General features: G+C 37.0%; 1 protein-coding gene across 2 annotated transcripts; it reads right to left on the reverse strand.

The window, feature by feature from the left end:
• Window positions 1-3,523: 3,523 nt before the first annotated feature.
• etsrp (ETS1-related protein) lies at window positions 3,524-10,156 on the reverse strand. Of its 2 annotated transcripts, none has more exons than XM_023284586.3 (8): window positions 10,003-10,156; window positions 9,345-9,426; window positions 7,252-7,338; window positions 7,094-7,168; window positions 5,434-5,577; window positions 5,130-5,357; window positions 4,823-4,941; window positions 3,524-4,224 (listed from the first exon to the last, which is right to left on the reverse strand). In XM_023284586.3, the coding sequence occupies exons 1-8, from the start codon at window positions 10,066-10,068 to the stop codon at window positions 3,955-3,957; spliced, it is 1,071 nt and encodes a 356-aa protein (XP_023140354.1). In that variant the 5' UTR covers window positions 10,069-10,156; the 3' UTR covers window positions 3,524-3,954. The 2 variants fall into 2 exon arrangements, with proteins under 2 accessions (XP_023140354.1, XP_023140353.1); XM_023284585.3 differs by having other exon boundaries at window positions 3,526-4,224; window positions 7,252-7,371.
• Between the last annotated feature and the right edge of the window lie 3,979 nt (window positions 10,157-14,135).

Genomic DNA, 14,135 nt, shown 5'->3' on the forward strand with positions numbered 1-14,135 from the left:
CAGTTAAGGGCTGCATTGTGGCTTGGTGGTTAGCACTTTGGCCTTGCAGCTAGACCTTCCCTGGGATTTTTCTGCATGTTCTCCCTGTGCATGTGTGGGCTTTCTCTGGCTCTGGCTTCATCTCACAGTCCAAAAACATGCTGAGGTTAACTGGTAACTCTGAATTGTCTGTAGGTGTGAATGAGAGTGAGCTTGCTTGTCTGTATATGTAGCCCTGTGATAAACTGGCAGGGTGTCCCCTGCCTTCACCCTAAGTCAGCTGGGATAGGCTCCAGCCACAACCCTAATGAGGATTACAGATAATGGATGGATAAATCAATTGAAAGTATAATTATTTTCCAGATATTTGCCGTTATGTTTACAGTTTTGACAATTTCTGGACATGACAGTATTTCATTGTTTTCTAATATATTTTTCTGGCACCCTTATTGCCAGATTTTCAGAGTTTTTCTTTCTACAGGTTTTTTAAAGGACCACTACGCATTCCTGGACAGATGTTCAGAGACAGTTGAGATTCTCAAATGGAGGTTCTTGGCAGCTAGTTCATACAGTTATGCATAAGTCAGAACATGTTTTGCTTTGAGTGATGAGGTGGTGCCTCACAGCACAATCCCACCTCAGCTCCACCTCTTTTTTTGAACTAGAGTTAGGAGAACTGAGATTCTGAAAAGATAGTGATGGCCAGAGGCACAACACTGATCTTCCCTGAGGGTTCAAACATCTTTGCATACAGTCAATAACAAAGACAGCTGTTCTTTATAAGTAGGAGTGTTTCTGAGGCTGCAGCCACACACATGGATGAGCTCCTGCCTCATTTATAACATCGACAAATTCTGGTTTACTGCCAAACATCTTGCCAAGGCCGAGGAGGCGTACAAGTACAGACAACCAGCCTGAAACGAACAAAAAAGCTACGCTGAAAAGTGGTACAACCCGTTTTTTGACCCGCAACATTCAGGGGCTGCTACAGAGAACCACTCCTCCAGTATTGTGAAAACCCCAAACACATGACCAGCTGCACATTCTCACACAGGAAGCTCTTCTGCGCAGTGCAGAGAAGGCGATCAGTCTGCATCAGCAAACTCACACAACAGTTTCTAAAGAGAGAAGAAGTGAAAGTATGATAGGGCAAGTATATACATAGATGAAACTTAGCTGAAGAACATAAAAAGACATTTTTATAATTCTTTTATATATTGAAGAATGTTGATCAGATGAGACCCAAGAATGTGCTCAGTTTAGTTTAACCTGACCAGGACTACTACTCCCAGTCTGCAGAAGGTTAAAGAAAAGGAATATTCTACCATCCAAGGTACACTGCAAACATCAGATAATTCAATTCAATTCAGTTCAAACTGAAATCTGGAGTCCTCCATGCTGAGGAGGACGGAGTCTGTTATCAAACATAAAAGTGGACATAGAAAGTACAGACAAATAATAGATTCAGATCCCAGTAATGAAAGGTGTGCTGATGTTTTGCTAAAGTTGCTACTGCGGGGCCTCTATTTGTAACAGTAAATGTAAACTGTTTTCACTTTTACATCAGCAAAAAATACTCTACTGTTCAACTTAAAAGTAATCGGATAACTGTAAGATGGTACAATTTGGAGTCATCAGACATTTGAATTATGTTGTATCCTGTATCACACTGCTAGATGGTGCAAGTGTGTGGTCATACTATAACTCAGCTACTTCAGACTACGATCCTTAAATCCTGAAAAACTAGTAGCTGGAAGTGAGGTTCAGCAGTTTAACAGACCCAGTGGAAACTAAAGCCTGCATGGTGTTAATGTGTTGTTGTCAAACGATATGACAAAATATACTGCATGCTCAAAGACTGTATGTGCGTGCTGTAGTTTCTTCTTCACAAATCTACTCAAGCAAAAGTAAAAAGTATGGCAGAGTAAAAGTACTCTTAGAAGTACTTTTTTTTTTTTCAAAAAGTTACTCAAGTAAATGTAACGGAGTAAATGTAACTCGTTACTATCCACCTCTGGTCACAACACATCCAGAACCACACTTCCAAGACCACACTAGGATAACACTTCTAGGACCACAGTTCCAGGACCAAACCTCTAGGATAACACATCTAGGACCACAGTTCCAGGACCACACTAGGATAACACATCTAGGACCACAGTTCCAGGACCACACTGCTAGGATAACACATCTAGGACCACAGTTCCAGGACCACACTGCTAGGACAACACTTCTAGTACAACACTTCTAGGACCACACTTCTAGGACCGCACTAGGATAACACATCTAGGACCACAGTTCCAGGACCACAGTTCCAGGACCACACTAGGACAACACTTCTAGGACCACAGTTCCAGAACCACACCTCTAGGGCCACACTTCTCGTACCACACTTCTAGGACCACACTTCTAGGACCACAGTTCCAGGACCACACTTCTAGGACAACACTTCTAGTACAACACTTCTAGGACCACAGTTCCAGAACCACACCTCTAGGGCCACACTTCTCGTACCACACTTCTAGGAGCAGTGGTTTTCACATTACCTACGGAATTGGATGGAGTTACAGGAACACGTCATAAAGCACATTGTGTCATCTGAGGTCTTGATAATGTTTTCTGAATGTTGCATTGAGAACATCCTTCGCTTGTTTTCATTGTGGAAATGTTTTACAGATTCAATTATGTTTTCCTTCAACTGCAACCTCAAAAAATCCTGAGAACATTGCCGGCAGAAAATCTGTTAATAAATCACATGACAAGAACATTTTATAAAGATCATCTGGAGAACCTTTTTTAAATGTTGGTTTAAAAATGTCCTTCCTTTCAATCAACCAATAAATATACCTTTTCTTTTAATAATGGCAAATATGTGTAAAATTATATTTTTTTGTGATTTAAATACAATAAAAACACTAATTTTACAATCAAAAGAAATACATCACTAATTGTAAATAATTTAAATATTATTGACATTTTAGGCTTGTGCTTTTGTTTTTCAATCCTTAAATTTTGACAAAAAAATCTGTAAAATGATACCTATTGATGATTAAAATACAGTTTAAACAACTGTAAAAGTACAAATAAATTCATCAAAACACTGATAAGAAATCAGTGTTTTCATAAATTGTAATTTCTAACTTGTACATTTGTAATTTGATCTGGACATTATTTACAGTTTTGACCTTTTAATGATTAACATGTAAATTTTTACCTTTTAATGTGAATTTACTAGTTAGGATGTGTATTTTAATGAAACAGTGAACACCTAATAATAGCAAATTATTAAAAATGTCCCCGTTTGTTTTGTTTTTTTTTACACTGAGGTGCTTTGTTTATATTAATCTGTAACAATCAGTGGTGCACCATGCACTGTTTGAATGTCTAATTATTATTGTTATCAGTATTATTAATAATACTGATGACAATAAAAATAAACACATTTGTTAAATTAAGATTAAAATTTAATCTACAATAAAACACACTTTGATGTATGTGTATATACATTTTATTTACATGACACAATCATCACACATCACCAAAAGCTTCACAGTGAGGGCCTGAAGGACATCAGGTTGTCAGAAAACAGAGGTAGACAGGAGTTTTGCATGTAAAACAAAAAGAACACACACACACACACATATATATATATATATATATATATATATATATATATGAATGCACAAAACTGCACAGGGTTCATATAAACAGGATTTACAAATGTATTCTTTCTTACAAACACACTGCATGAAATATTTATCCATAGTGCTTTAAAATGCCAGCGGCTGCTTATGTAGCCCTGAGGTTTAGGAGCTGTTGGTTTGGTAGGACCTTCACTGAGCATCACCTGTCACTGAAGAGCTAACAGGGACCGACTGCATGTGGAATTTATTATTTGCCCTGAAATGCAGCTTGTGTAAAATGCCCCTGAGCAGCAGTGTTCGCTTTCTTGGCTCACTTCTCTGGGACTCTTTCCTACTGCGACGGCCACGTTTCGCTGCTGTGTTCGGACGCCGCCGGCCGCTGCCACGCCTCCACGTTTGAGGGCAAAACGTTCAGACTGCTCAGGACCTCCTGCGCCGTCTTCCCCAGCATGCCCTGCACGTCGCAGACGAAGCGGTAGACGTAGCGTTTGCCCGCCGTCTTGTGGATGATGTTCTTGTGGTAGTAGTAACGCAGGCCACGGCTCAGCTTCTCATAGTTCATCTTGGGTTTGTTCTTGCACTGACCCCAACGTTTGGCCACCTGTGGATCAACAGAAACCACCAACAGTTGAACTTTACTGTGTTTACCCTTTCAAAAACTGTGAATTCAGTACAAAAAACAAACAAACTTAAAATCTGGCAGCAAAGTGCCGGAAAAATATGATAAAGCATAGTGGAATACTGGAAAAAATAACAGTAAAAGTCTGTAAATTAATGATTTTTTTAGCTGATTAAAAAGCAAATCATTACTTTTAACATCAAAAGTTGATATTAAATATAGTCATGGCCTGTTTTTCCTTATTTTGTTCGGGTTTTTATGTCTTATAAATTTTTGCTTTTTGTCTGTGATTGTACTAGATGTTATCTGTAAATTATCAAAACACTTAAAATCTTAATATACATATTTTTCTTGCAAATATCCTTAATATAATGACATTTTTGGCTGATTTAAAAATAGTGAAATTTTACAGAAAAACATTGTCAAAAAAAGCTCACCACTATTTATAATAATACTGATTTATGATGTTTGATGAAAAATGTTGTGAAATACATGCAGAAAGTTACCATGGAAATACTGATGGAAAACACCTGAGAACAACAGCTTTCCATCAGCGATGTACAACAGGACTCTTCCTCACCTCTGTGGGGTCAGACATCTTGAACTCCCAGCCATCTCCCGTCCACGAAATGAAAGTCCGACAGGCAGAGTCCAGAAGAAGCTCCAGCAAAAACTGCCACAACTGGATTGGACCAGAACCTGAACCACGAACAAACATTCTGATGATTTATTTTTTTTGTTACAGTGTGGCGATCTACTAGTGACAGACATATTTAGAAATTCACCATTAAGACACATAAATACATATATAATAATTTAGCACTATATTATAATATTATTAAACATTTTGAATTTTGTAGACAGACAGCAGAGATGAGATGACCAACCGGGATAAGCTGACATTCCTGTCATCGGACCCTCCCTGTCCGGCCTCTGGGGGGCCGTGCTTTTTCGTTTGGCCACACGGGGGCAGTACTGGTCTGAGGACTGGGGGTTGGATGGACAGGAGGCCAGGGCTGGGTGTGGTTGGGGGGTGGGGAAGCTGGGAGAGGGGTATTCAGGCCAGAAGGACGGCCTGGGTCCATCTGAGTCGTAGTAGTTCTGATCCGTCTCACCTGCAAGAAACAGAAGGACTTAAACCCTGAACCGCAGAATCAGGTTTTATTTGAATCTGCAGGCGACATGTCTCACTTTGTAAAGTGTTGGAAGCTTTCCCGGGCACGAAGTTGCTGCTGCTGCCCTCCACGGCGGGGCTGAACTGGCCGTTCTGAGGCACCAGGTTCTGGTAGGTCTGTGGAGAATCCTGGTATCCGGTCTGGTCCACTGTCAGTCCGTCTGTGAACCAGAACCAAAGTCACTAACAAGCAGAAATCCCCTTCACCTCCAGTATCTACATTTATTTACAATCAGTAAAATGTCTCCTGCCATGAATTGTTGTTTTAATTTGCAATATTATGACGCCTGAAAAAAAATCTGTGTATTTTTTAAATGTTATAGATTTAGATTTATTGCAGTTTCATAGTAATTCCACTTCTAACGACACACTAAAATTTTGTCGTGAATCATGTGTAAGTGCTGCAGTACAGTCACAACTTTCAGATATTTCAGTAAAGTAAAACCAGATATTTAGAGGGTTTGAAATATTACACATCTACAAAGATCTTTGCTTTGCTTTTGTTTCAAACAGAAACATGAAAGAAATAAAGAATGAAAAAACACTAACTCATGATTTCATTAAAATTAGTTGGTGATCAAAGTATGATGGAGTCACCATGCACTGTAAAAAATAATTCAGTTTATAAACAGTGAAAATCTAGCAGCAAATGTGGCAATATGTTGAAAATGGGTGGAAAACTGTAACACTAAAAACTAAAAACAAAATACGGATTTAATTTGGACATTTTTATAGTTCTGAATAGGATTTTAATACATTTTTTTACATTTAAAGTGTAAATTAACACTTTTTCTGTTATTTTACTAGCTAATTACTTAACAAAACATGAGAATTCCGTAAAATAGTAGTTAAGGATTTATTTTTATTTCATATTTTAATTTTTTAACCATTTTTTTAAAAAAAAACTTAATATACATAATTTTTCATTTGAAATGATCACAAATAACTAAAATAATTAGATTTTTTTGGTTTTAATACAGTAAACAAAGAAAGTGTAATGTCGCAGTAAATTTAAAAAGAGCAAATTACTATTTGTAATATTACAGATTTCTAATATGGGCATTATTTATAGTTTTGAGCTGTTTTTTCATGTTTACAATGTAGAAGTTAATACTTTTTTTGGTGATTTGTACAAGTAACTTTCTGTAATTTACCAAAAATGTAAAAAAAAAAAAAATCAAAATTCAAAATTAATTTAAAAACTGCTAAAAAGTAATTTTTTTCACAGTGTAATTGACATATAATTTAATGTTAAAATGAAACTAGCCCTATAATACATATTTCACTTAAGCCTTCCTGGATTTTTCAAATTAGTTTTTTTTTTTGCAGCAAATGTTTTGAAAGATGAGGATTGTTCAAATAAATGCAATTTAGTCTCTACAATATGCATTTTTGTCTTAAATTTGCAGTTTTGCAGTGTGTGACTGTAAAATTACACTTTTACTGTCTAAATTAGCTCGAACATCTTGATTTTACAGATATTTGCTGTTGTTTTCACTACTTTTTTTTTTTTTTTTTTTTTTTTTACACTTTTTGAACATGACAGTATTCCACAATTTTTTACTTTTTCTCGGGCACCTTTTCTGTCAGAGTTTCACTTTTTTCTTTTACAATAATATCCTGTTTGCTGATGTTTGAAGCTGTTAAATGTACAGCGTGGGTGAGTCGGAGACGCACCGTGTGGATACGACGCCCACCAGTTGAACTCCTGGTACGAGTCCAGGTTGACCAGAGCAGCATCGCTTGAGTTCACTGAGGACAAAAGAGCGAAAACTATGAGAGAAATCAGAAACAAAACACACACGAGTCTCAAAAGCAGCCGAAATATATTTTACCTTTGGTGTCGTACGAGTGTGAAGCTTTAGGTGGCTCCGGGTAGCTGCTTTCTGCCACAAACTGCTGCTGTCCAGGCGCTTTACTGTCTAACAGAAAAGACAGGTCTTCACCAGGATAGTCTGGAGGTTAAACATACAGATGGAGTCAGCATGAAGGTGAAGGCAATGAATTTACATCGTCATGATTTTTTTTTAATTTACAACCAAACTTGTGAGTGTAAAATGTTGGAACAGATGACTGATCAGTAGATAAGAAAATGATACTTCCTGTCCAGTAACATTGAGCAATGACTCCCCCTAGTGGAAGGAGAGGAGACTGAACTTCTGTCAGACAACTGTGGGAATTGTCTTCTCTTGATAAGAATCTTGTTTTATATTCTATAACTATTTCTAATCTAGTACAGTAATTTTTATGCACATATATTCATTCTTTCTCTGTCTTTCTAATGTAGCTCATGTCAGCTCACTGGTTGGTCTTTATACTGCAACAGTAACGTCCCGTTTTTACATTATTGGATAAATCTATTTTTTGTGTGTTTTGTAATTTTCATAAACTTGTTAAAATATGAAGATATTTATTTCTGCAAGTCTTTCTGTAAACTATTATTCTGCAATTTCTCCACATTTTGTTAAATTACAGATCATACTTAACAGAATGTTTTTAATCAAAGTGGAAATTTATGTGTTGACTGTTAAGATAAAATAGGCAGCATAAAAAATCTGTATTTTTTTTCTGGCAGCTATGTTTCTAAGTAAATTCTTACTTTTTTCTGTGATTATACTTGACATTACTTGTAATTTAACAAAACAGGGGAATTCTGTAAAATAACAGTATTTTTTTTAAAAATTAAAACCGTCAAAAAACATTTACAGTGCACACGGTGAAAAATTAAAATCTGGCAGCAAGGTGCTGAAAAAATACACTTTAAAAGGACGGTACTCTTAAAAACTGTAAAAAAAATGTATCTGTAATTTAACAGCATTGGCAGATTGTTTAAACAATTACAATTAAAAACTGTTGAACTGTTGAATTAAGTTTTTACAGTGCATACTGTGAAAAAAATCTTGTTAAAAAAGTAAAAATCAGCAAGGGGTACTAAAAATATGTTAAAAATGATCAAATACTGTAACATTCCGGAAAAACTGAAAATAACAGCAAATATTTGTAAAATAATGATATTTTAGCTGAATTAAATAAGGTAAAACTGTGTCATTTTATGATCAAACAAAGAACAAGTAACTATTTGTAACAATACTTATTTTAGAATTGAACATTATCTACAGTTTTGGGATTGTTGTTGTTTTTTGTTTGTTTTTTATAGTCGATGTAAAGGGTTTTTTTTTCCTTTCTGTCATTTAACTACATCGTCTGTAATACAACAAAACAGGGAAAATATGTAATATACTTTTGTTTTTAAAAGTTATTTACAATTTTACTTTTCTTTCAAATAACGGTAAATATGTGTTAAACAGTATTGTTTTTGCTCAATAAAGCAAAAAAGAGAGTCTATTTTTGTGTTTAAACATTGTGAAAGAGCAAAACTATTTTTGTTGTGGACATAATTTACAGTTTGAGGTTTCTTTTGGAGTTAATATGATATTTAATTAACATTTTGTATGTTTTTCTGGAATTTTACTGTAATTTTTAAAGCAATTATACTGTTCAGCAAATGGCCAATGAAAGCTCAGCTCTGCACTAAAAGTCATGAAGAGGAAAACTCTGGTTCTCGTGTGGACTGGGACACCCCAGGTTTTTTCACTCGGGCCGGAGGAAACATGGGAGGGAGGAGGAGGAAGAGTGAGGCGGAAACGCCGGTGATGGAGGGATGGGGAGGGGGTCTCTAAATCTGTTGGAGGAGGAAGTCTGGAGGAAAGGATTAGGGAAGACGGAGGGGAGAGCGGCCCGGAGGCCACCCTGGATCCTCCGGCGTTATCCTGAATCAGCCCCTCTGGTGTCAAGGCCTCGCTGAGAGCAGCTCTGACAGATGTGATGACACTGTGGGCGAAAATGTTTCCTCCGTCCTTCGTCCCATTCGGGTTCAGAGGAAACAGATCTATCCCCCCCAGTTTGGGAGCTTCAACCAGAAACTCACCATAAGATGCAAAGTCGAATCCGGCTGGAACCTCCTGCGTCCTGAAGTCTTCAGTGTAGTATCCAGTCTGGCAAACCTCCATCTGTGGTCAAACACAAAGAATTGGATGTAAAAACACAAATTCTAACTGTTTCCCCCCTAAAATAACAGTTAAATACTGTCATACCTCAGGCGTTGTTCAAATAAATGTTCCCCGTTCATAAAAAATACCCTTTTCTTTATCCTTTTATGTGATTTAGTGATATGTGCTTTTGAAAAAACATCCCAATTCTGCATGACAATCATTAAAGATACCTCTCAGCAAACAGAGAACCTCCAGGGAACATTCAGAGAACGTTCCCTGACCAAAATGCTCCAGTTAAAGTCAGCATGGATCACAGTGACAACACTAAATAAATGCAGTTTGTAATAAACTCAAACTCATAAATTACAGCAGCAACACAGTAAAAATACTCTAAAATACTGGGAACTGTAGTAGTGGAGCAACTTATAGTCACATATTTAACTGATAACTTGTAAGAAAGTAGAGAAAAGTAGGAAATCTCGGTCACATGAAGCCAGTACTTTAACTTCTAGGCTACAAACTGGATGTTGAAATCGTTTTCTGTGCGTATTTTCTACACAAAGTTAGTCAAAAATGAAAAAACAAACAACAAACCTTTATCTTGGACTCCGCGCCGTCTGTGTTTCTGTCTGCAGGTTTGATGAAGGTGTCCCAGTACATGACTCTTCCCCAGATTCACGGCGTTTTAACCGGCTCCCGTACAGCTGTACAGAGTGTCCGGTCGGCCCGGTGCCGTTATAAGGCGCAGCGGAGGGCGGAGCCGCAGCGGTGCGTCGTGACCTGGTCCTCCTCCTCCTCCCCCTGTCCTCCCTCCTCCTCCCCCCTCAGCGACCGAACATCCATTCATAAAAGAGCCTCACACACACCTGAAGGCTGACAAACACTCCTGAACTGTGGGAATATTTAAGAAGGAGGTCAAACATTAAAGAAATGTGCGGTTAGTTTCACACTGCAGGGGTTTATTATCGTCTCCAGGAGGCCGATTTTTTTTTTTTTTTTTTAAAAGAGAAAAATGGACGTGTTGATGTAGAAAACAAAATCTTGTACATTAAACCTCCTTTTGTCAGCTTAGGAGTAAATTTAGCACACTGTAGGATTAACGGAAGTAGAAATTATGGTGAAAGTTACGATAGATGCAGCAGGTTTTATGGAATTACACTAGTCCCAGCACATAATTGAATGCATGGTTGCAATAAAACTAATTAATTTAAACCTTTTTTCTTGCTCTGACGAGCAGAATCCATTTGATTTTACTCTACCTTTTAGAGCGAGAGAAGTGTGCAATTTTGTATTAATTCACAACAACAAAAGCAAAGATTTGATTTTAAAAAAAATCCCAGATTTTTCTGGAGCAGAAATTCAAGGGACTTATTCTGATCACCTCATCAAAAGCATGATGGCAAGGTTTTAAAAACTAAAAAAAAAAAAATCTGTATTTTTACAAATATTGTATTGATCTTTTACAGTAAAAGTACGCCTTTGTTACTAGATTGAAATCAGCAAAATATATTCTATTTAACAGTTATTTTCCATTTTAAAAGCCTATCAAGGACTGAAAAATGGTAAATAGTCATTTAAAACTATTACTTTACAGATGTTCACAGTTTTGTTAACTAAATAATAGAAAAAAAATAACAAATATATATGTATATATATCTTCATATTTATTTGTTTTGGTACTGTTACTTCACAGATCTGATCTGTTCAAATTGTGTTAAATTGCAGGAAATAAATTGAATAAACTTTAAAAAAAATGAATATATATATATATATATATATATATATATATATATATATATATATATATATATATATATATATATATATATATATATACACAGTAATTAAAGAAATACAAATAAATAAATATAAAATATATTGAACATGGAAAAGTGTGCATAATGTCCACATCAAAAATCTGGAGTTTTACAAATGGTTGTTCAGTCTTTTACAGTGTTTTACTATATTTAAATCAGCTGTAAATCATTATTTAAAATATTTGTACAGTTTTTGAACACAACAGTATTCCAGCTTCTTTGAGACAAACTGAATGATTAACCAGACTAATTGATGATGATTTGGAGCCCTAAAGGCAGCATTTCTCATAAAGGAATGCAATGCAACACAATAAACGTGTTTCCTGAGCTGGACACGATGCAGCTGCAGGATTTATGATGATGTGGCTGAAGAAGTGTCAGGCCCAACAACCAGCAGCGTGTTTTCTCCTCGACATATTTCAGGGTTGATTGTGTGACAGGCGGGACTAAACAAAGTTTGGGTGGGGATGAAGTGCAGCCTTTTTGAAATCAGAGCTGCTGCCAGTCGCTTTTTAATGAGGTGGGAGGAAGAAAAAAAAAACCTCTGTATCTTTAGAAACCATTCGACTAAACAATGGCCCGTAAAAAACACACAAGTGCTCGCTGAAGAAAGTCCGAAATCACGGCGTGAGTGTCTGCAGCAGATAAGGCCGAGCCCAGGACCCTGTATAAACAAACACACACGCACACGCACGCACACACACACCATCTGGAAAAGAGATCGTGCGCGGAGCTGGAGTCGTGATTGGGAGCTCCAGCTCAGGACGCACCGGGATAAAGTTACACAACAGGCGGACACACAAACTACACGACCTGAGAGAAGAACCAGCAGAACTTAGAAGTCTTTACAAGCTTCACATCACACCGTTTATCACCGTGTGTTACACTGACCTGCCCTTACATGTAGTGGTGGACTTCACCTAATGAAGATTTAAAAAAGCTCAATTTACACACAACACGCACACGTTTTTTCTTTTAACTCTCTGTGATGGAATCATTGAAACACGTGTTACAAATACAATCATGCATTTTAGCTCTTTCATAAATTTAGTATCGGTCTTGTGAAAATGTATCAAAAATAAACATACAGCAATCTGAATTATCAGTTTCAGTGAAGTAAAAACTTGTGTTAAACTAATTTTAGCTTCTTCTGAGTGATTACAGTTGACTACAGCTGCTGACTCCTCTGAGTAAATTTAATTAATGCCCATCTGATACACTCATTAGACTCTGACACAAACACTACAATGGAAGAGTCTGAAGAGCTCAGGAAAGACCTGAAGAATCAAAATACCGGCTTGGAAAAGTCTGAAAAGTCACTTTGAGCCATTTTAAAGATGTTTCGGATCCCAAACTCATCAGTGCAAACAATTGTTTCTAAGAATAAAGTTCATGGTACAGTTGAGTCACTGCCATGATCAGGAAGAAAACACAAACCACTGCTGAGAGACAATTGTTCAGGATGGTCAAGAGTCAACCAAGAATCACCAAAGAGCAGGTTTACAATGAATTACAAGTCCACACTGGTCAGAGAGGCTGCCATGGAAGGAAGCTCTTCCTCTAGAAGCAGCACCTTAAGGCTCGACTGAAGTTTGTTGTTGATCACAAGGACAAAGAAAAGGCCTTCAGGAGGAAAGTTGGGTGATCAGATGAAGCAAAAAACCAGCTAAAACATGTGTGGAAGAGAGAAAGTGCGGCCTTCAACCCCAAGAACATCAAACCTACCATCAAGCATGGTGGCGGCAGTATTATGCTCTGGGGCTGTTTTAGTGCTTTACACAAAGTAAATGGAAGAATGAAGAAGGAAGATGACCTCCACATTCTTCATGAAAACTTAAAATCATCAGTCAGAGGGTTGAATCTTGGATGCAGTTTGCTGTTCCAACAAGACAATGAGCCCAAACACACATCAAAAGTAGCAAAGAAATGGATAAATCAGGCTAGAATTAAGGTTTTAGATTGGTCCCCACAAAGTCTTGACTTAAAACTCATCAAGAAGAAAAAAGTCTGTGTTAGAAAACCCGCAAATTTAGTTTAATATGTCGAAAAATATTTGCTGTATTAACAACTACTTCTCCCTCCACAGACGACTAATAAAGTCTGATCTTTTTGGAGTTGTTCTACCACTAAAACTTACTTACTTTTCAGCAGATTTCTCATGTTAAGTGCAGCATGGACTCCTAACTGTCCCTCCTCCTACGACAAACACTGGAGCCGGGTGAAAAGGGGAACCCAAACAAAATACATTTTATTAATTGCACTGATGCACTCCGTCAAAGGACCGACAGCCACCGCATGCAGTTCTGTTTCTGTTCATTTTAATGTAAAATAACCTGTCATTTCCAAGTTGAAGCGTAAATGTGCACGATTCTTCTCCACTACAACCTGATCTATCAAGCCACGTGAGAGTTCTGATGGTTCTCCATGAAAGAACCTCCAACATCTTGACAGTTTGCATCAGAACTTTCCATAATGTCTAATAAATACATACAAAACTTGTGCAGCGATTTGCCGCGTCAGTAAATCTGAACAATGGTGAAAAAAACTGAGCCCGACATCTTAGACAACACAGGAGGATTAGTTTGGATAATGTGCAGTTTTATGTTATTAAATTCACTTAAATCACTGGGAAACAAACAGAAACACAGCCCACACCAAGAATTTGCAGACTCAATGAAAAGAATTGCAGGAAAGCACAGGCTCCTAAAAATACACAGATTTATGGTTATTAGGTGTAAGCGGTGAAAGAAGTGTCCAAATCCTTAACTTGAGAAAAATACAGCAATGTAGTAAAGATGCAAAACGCAGTCAAAGTATTTAAAGTCCTGACTGGTATATTATTATATCTGCCATCATTACATTATTAACAATAAACGGTTGAACAGTGTCATTTTGTTAAATTTCTTTTAA

The sequence above is a fragment of the Amphiprion ocellaris genome, chromosome 9 (genome assembly GCF_022539595.1).
Source record: "Amphiprion ocellaris isolate individual 3 ecotype Okinawa chromosome 9, ASM2253959v1, whole genome shotgun sequence".
In the NCBI taxonomy this organism is placed as follows: domain Eukaryota; kingdom Metazoa; phylum Chordata; class Actinopteri; family Pomacentridae; genus Amphiprion; species Amphiprion ocellaris.

Bases quoted from the DNA above. Each gene is read 5' to 3' on its own strand.
- etsrp (XM_023284585.3), bottom strand. From the start codon at position 10,068: ATGTACTGGGACACCTTCATCAAACCTGCAGACAGAAACACAGACGGC. The intron at 9,427-10,002 runs GTTTGTTGTTTG...GTTTGACCACAG, and splicing joins GCGCGGAGTCCAAGATAAAG to ATGGAGGTTTGCCAGACTGG. The intron at 4,942-5,129 runs GTTGGTCATCTC...TTCGTGGTTCAG, and splicing joins AGGAATGTCAGCTTATCCCG to GTTCTGGTCCAATCCAGTTG.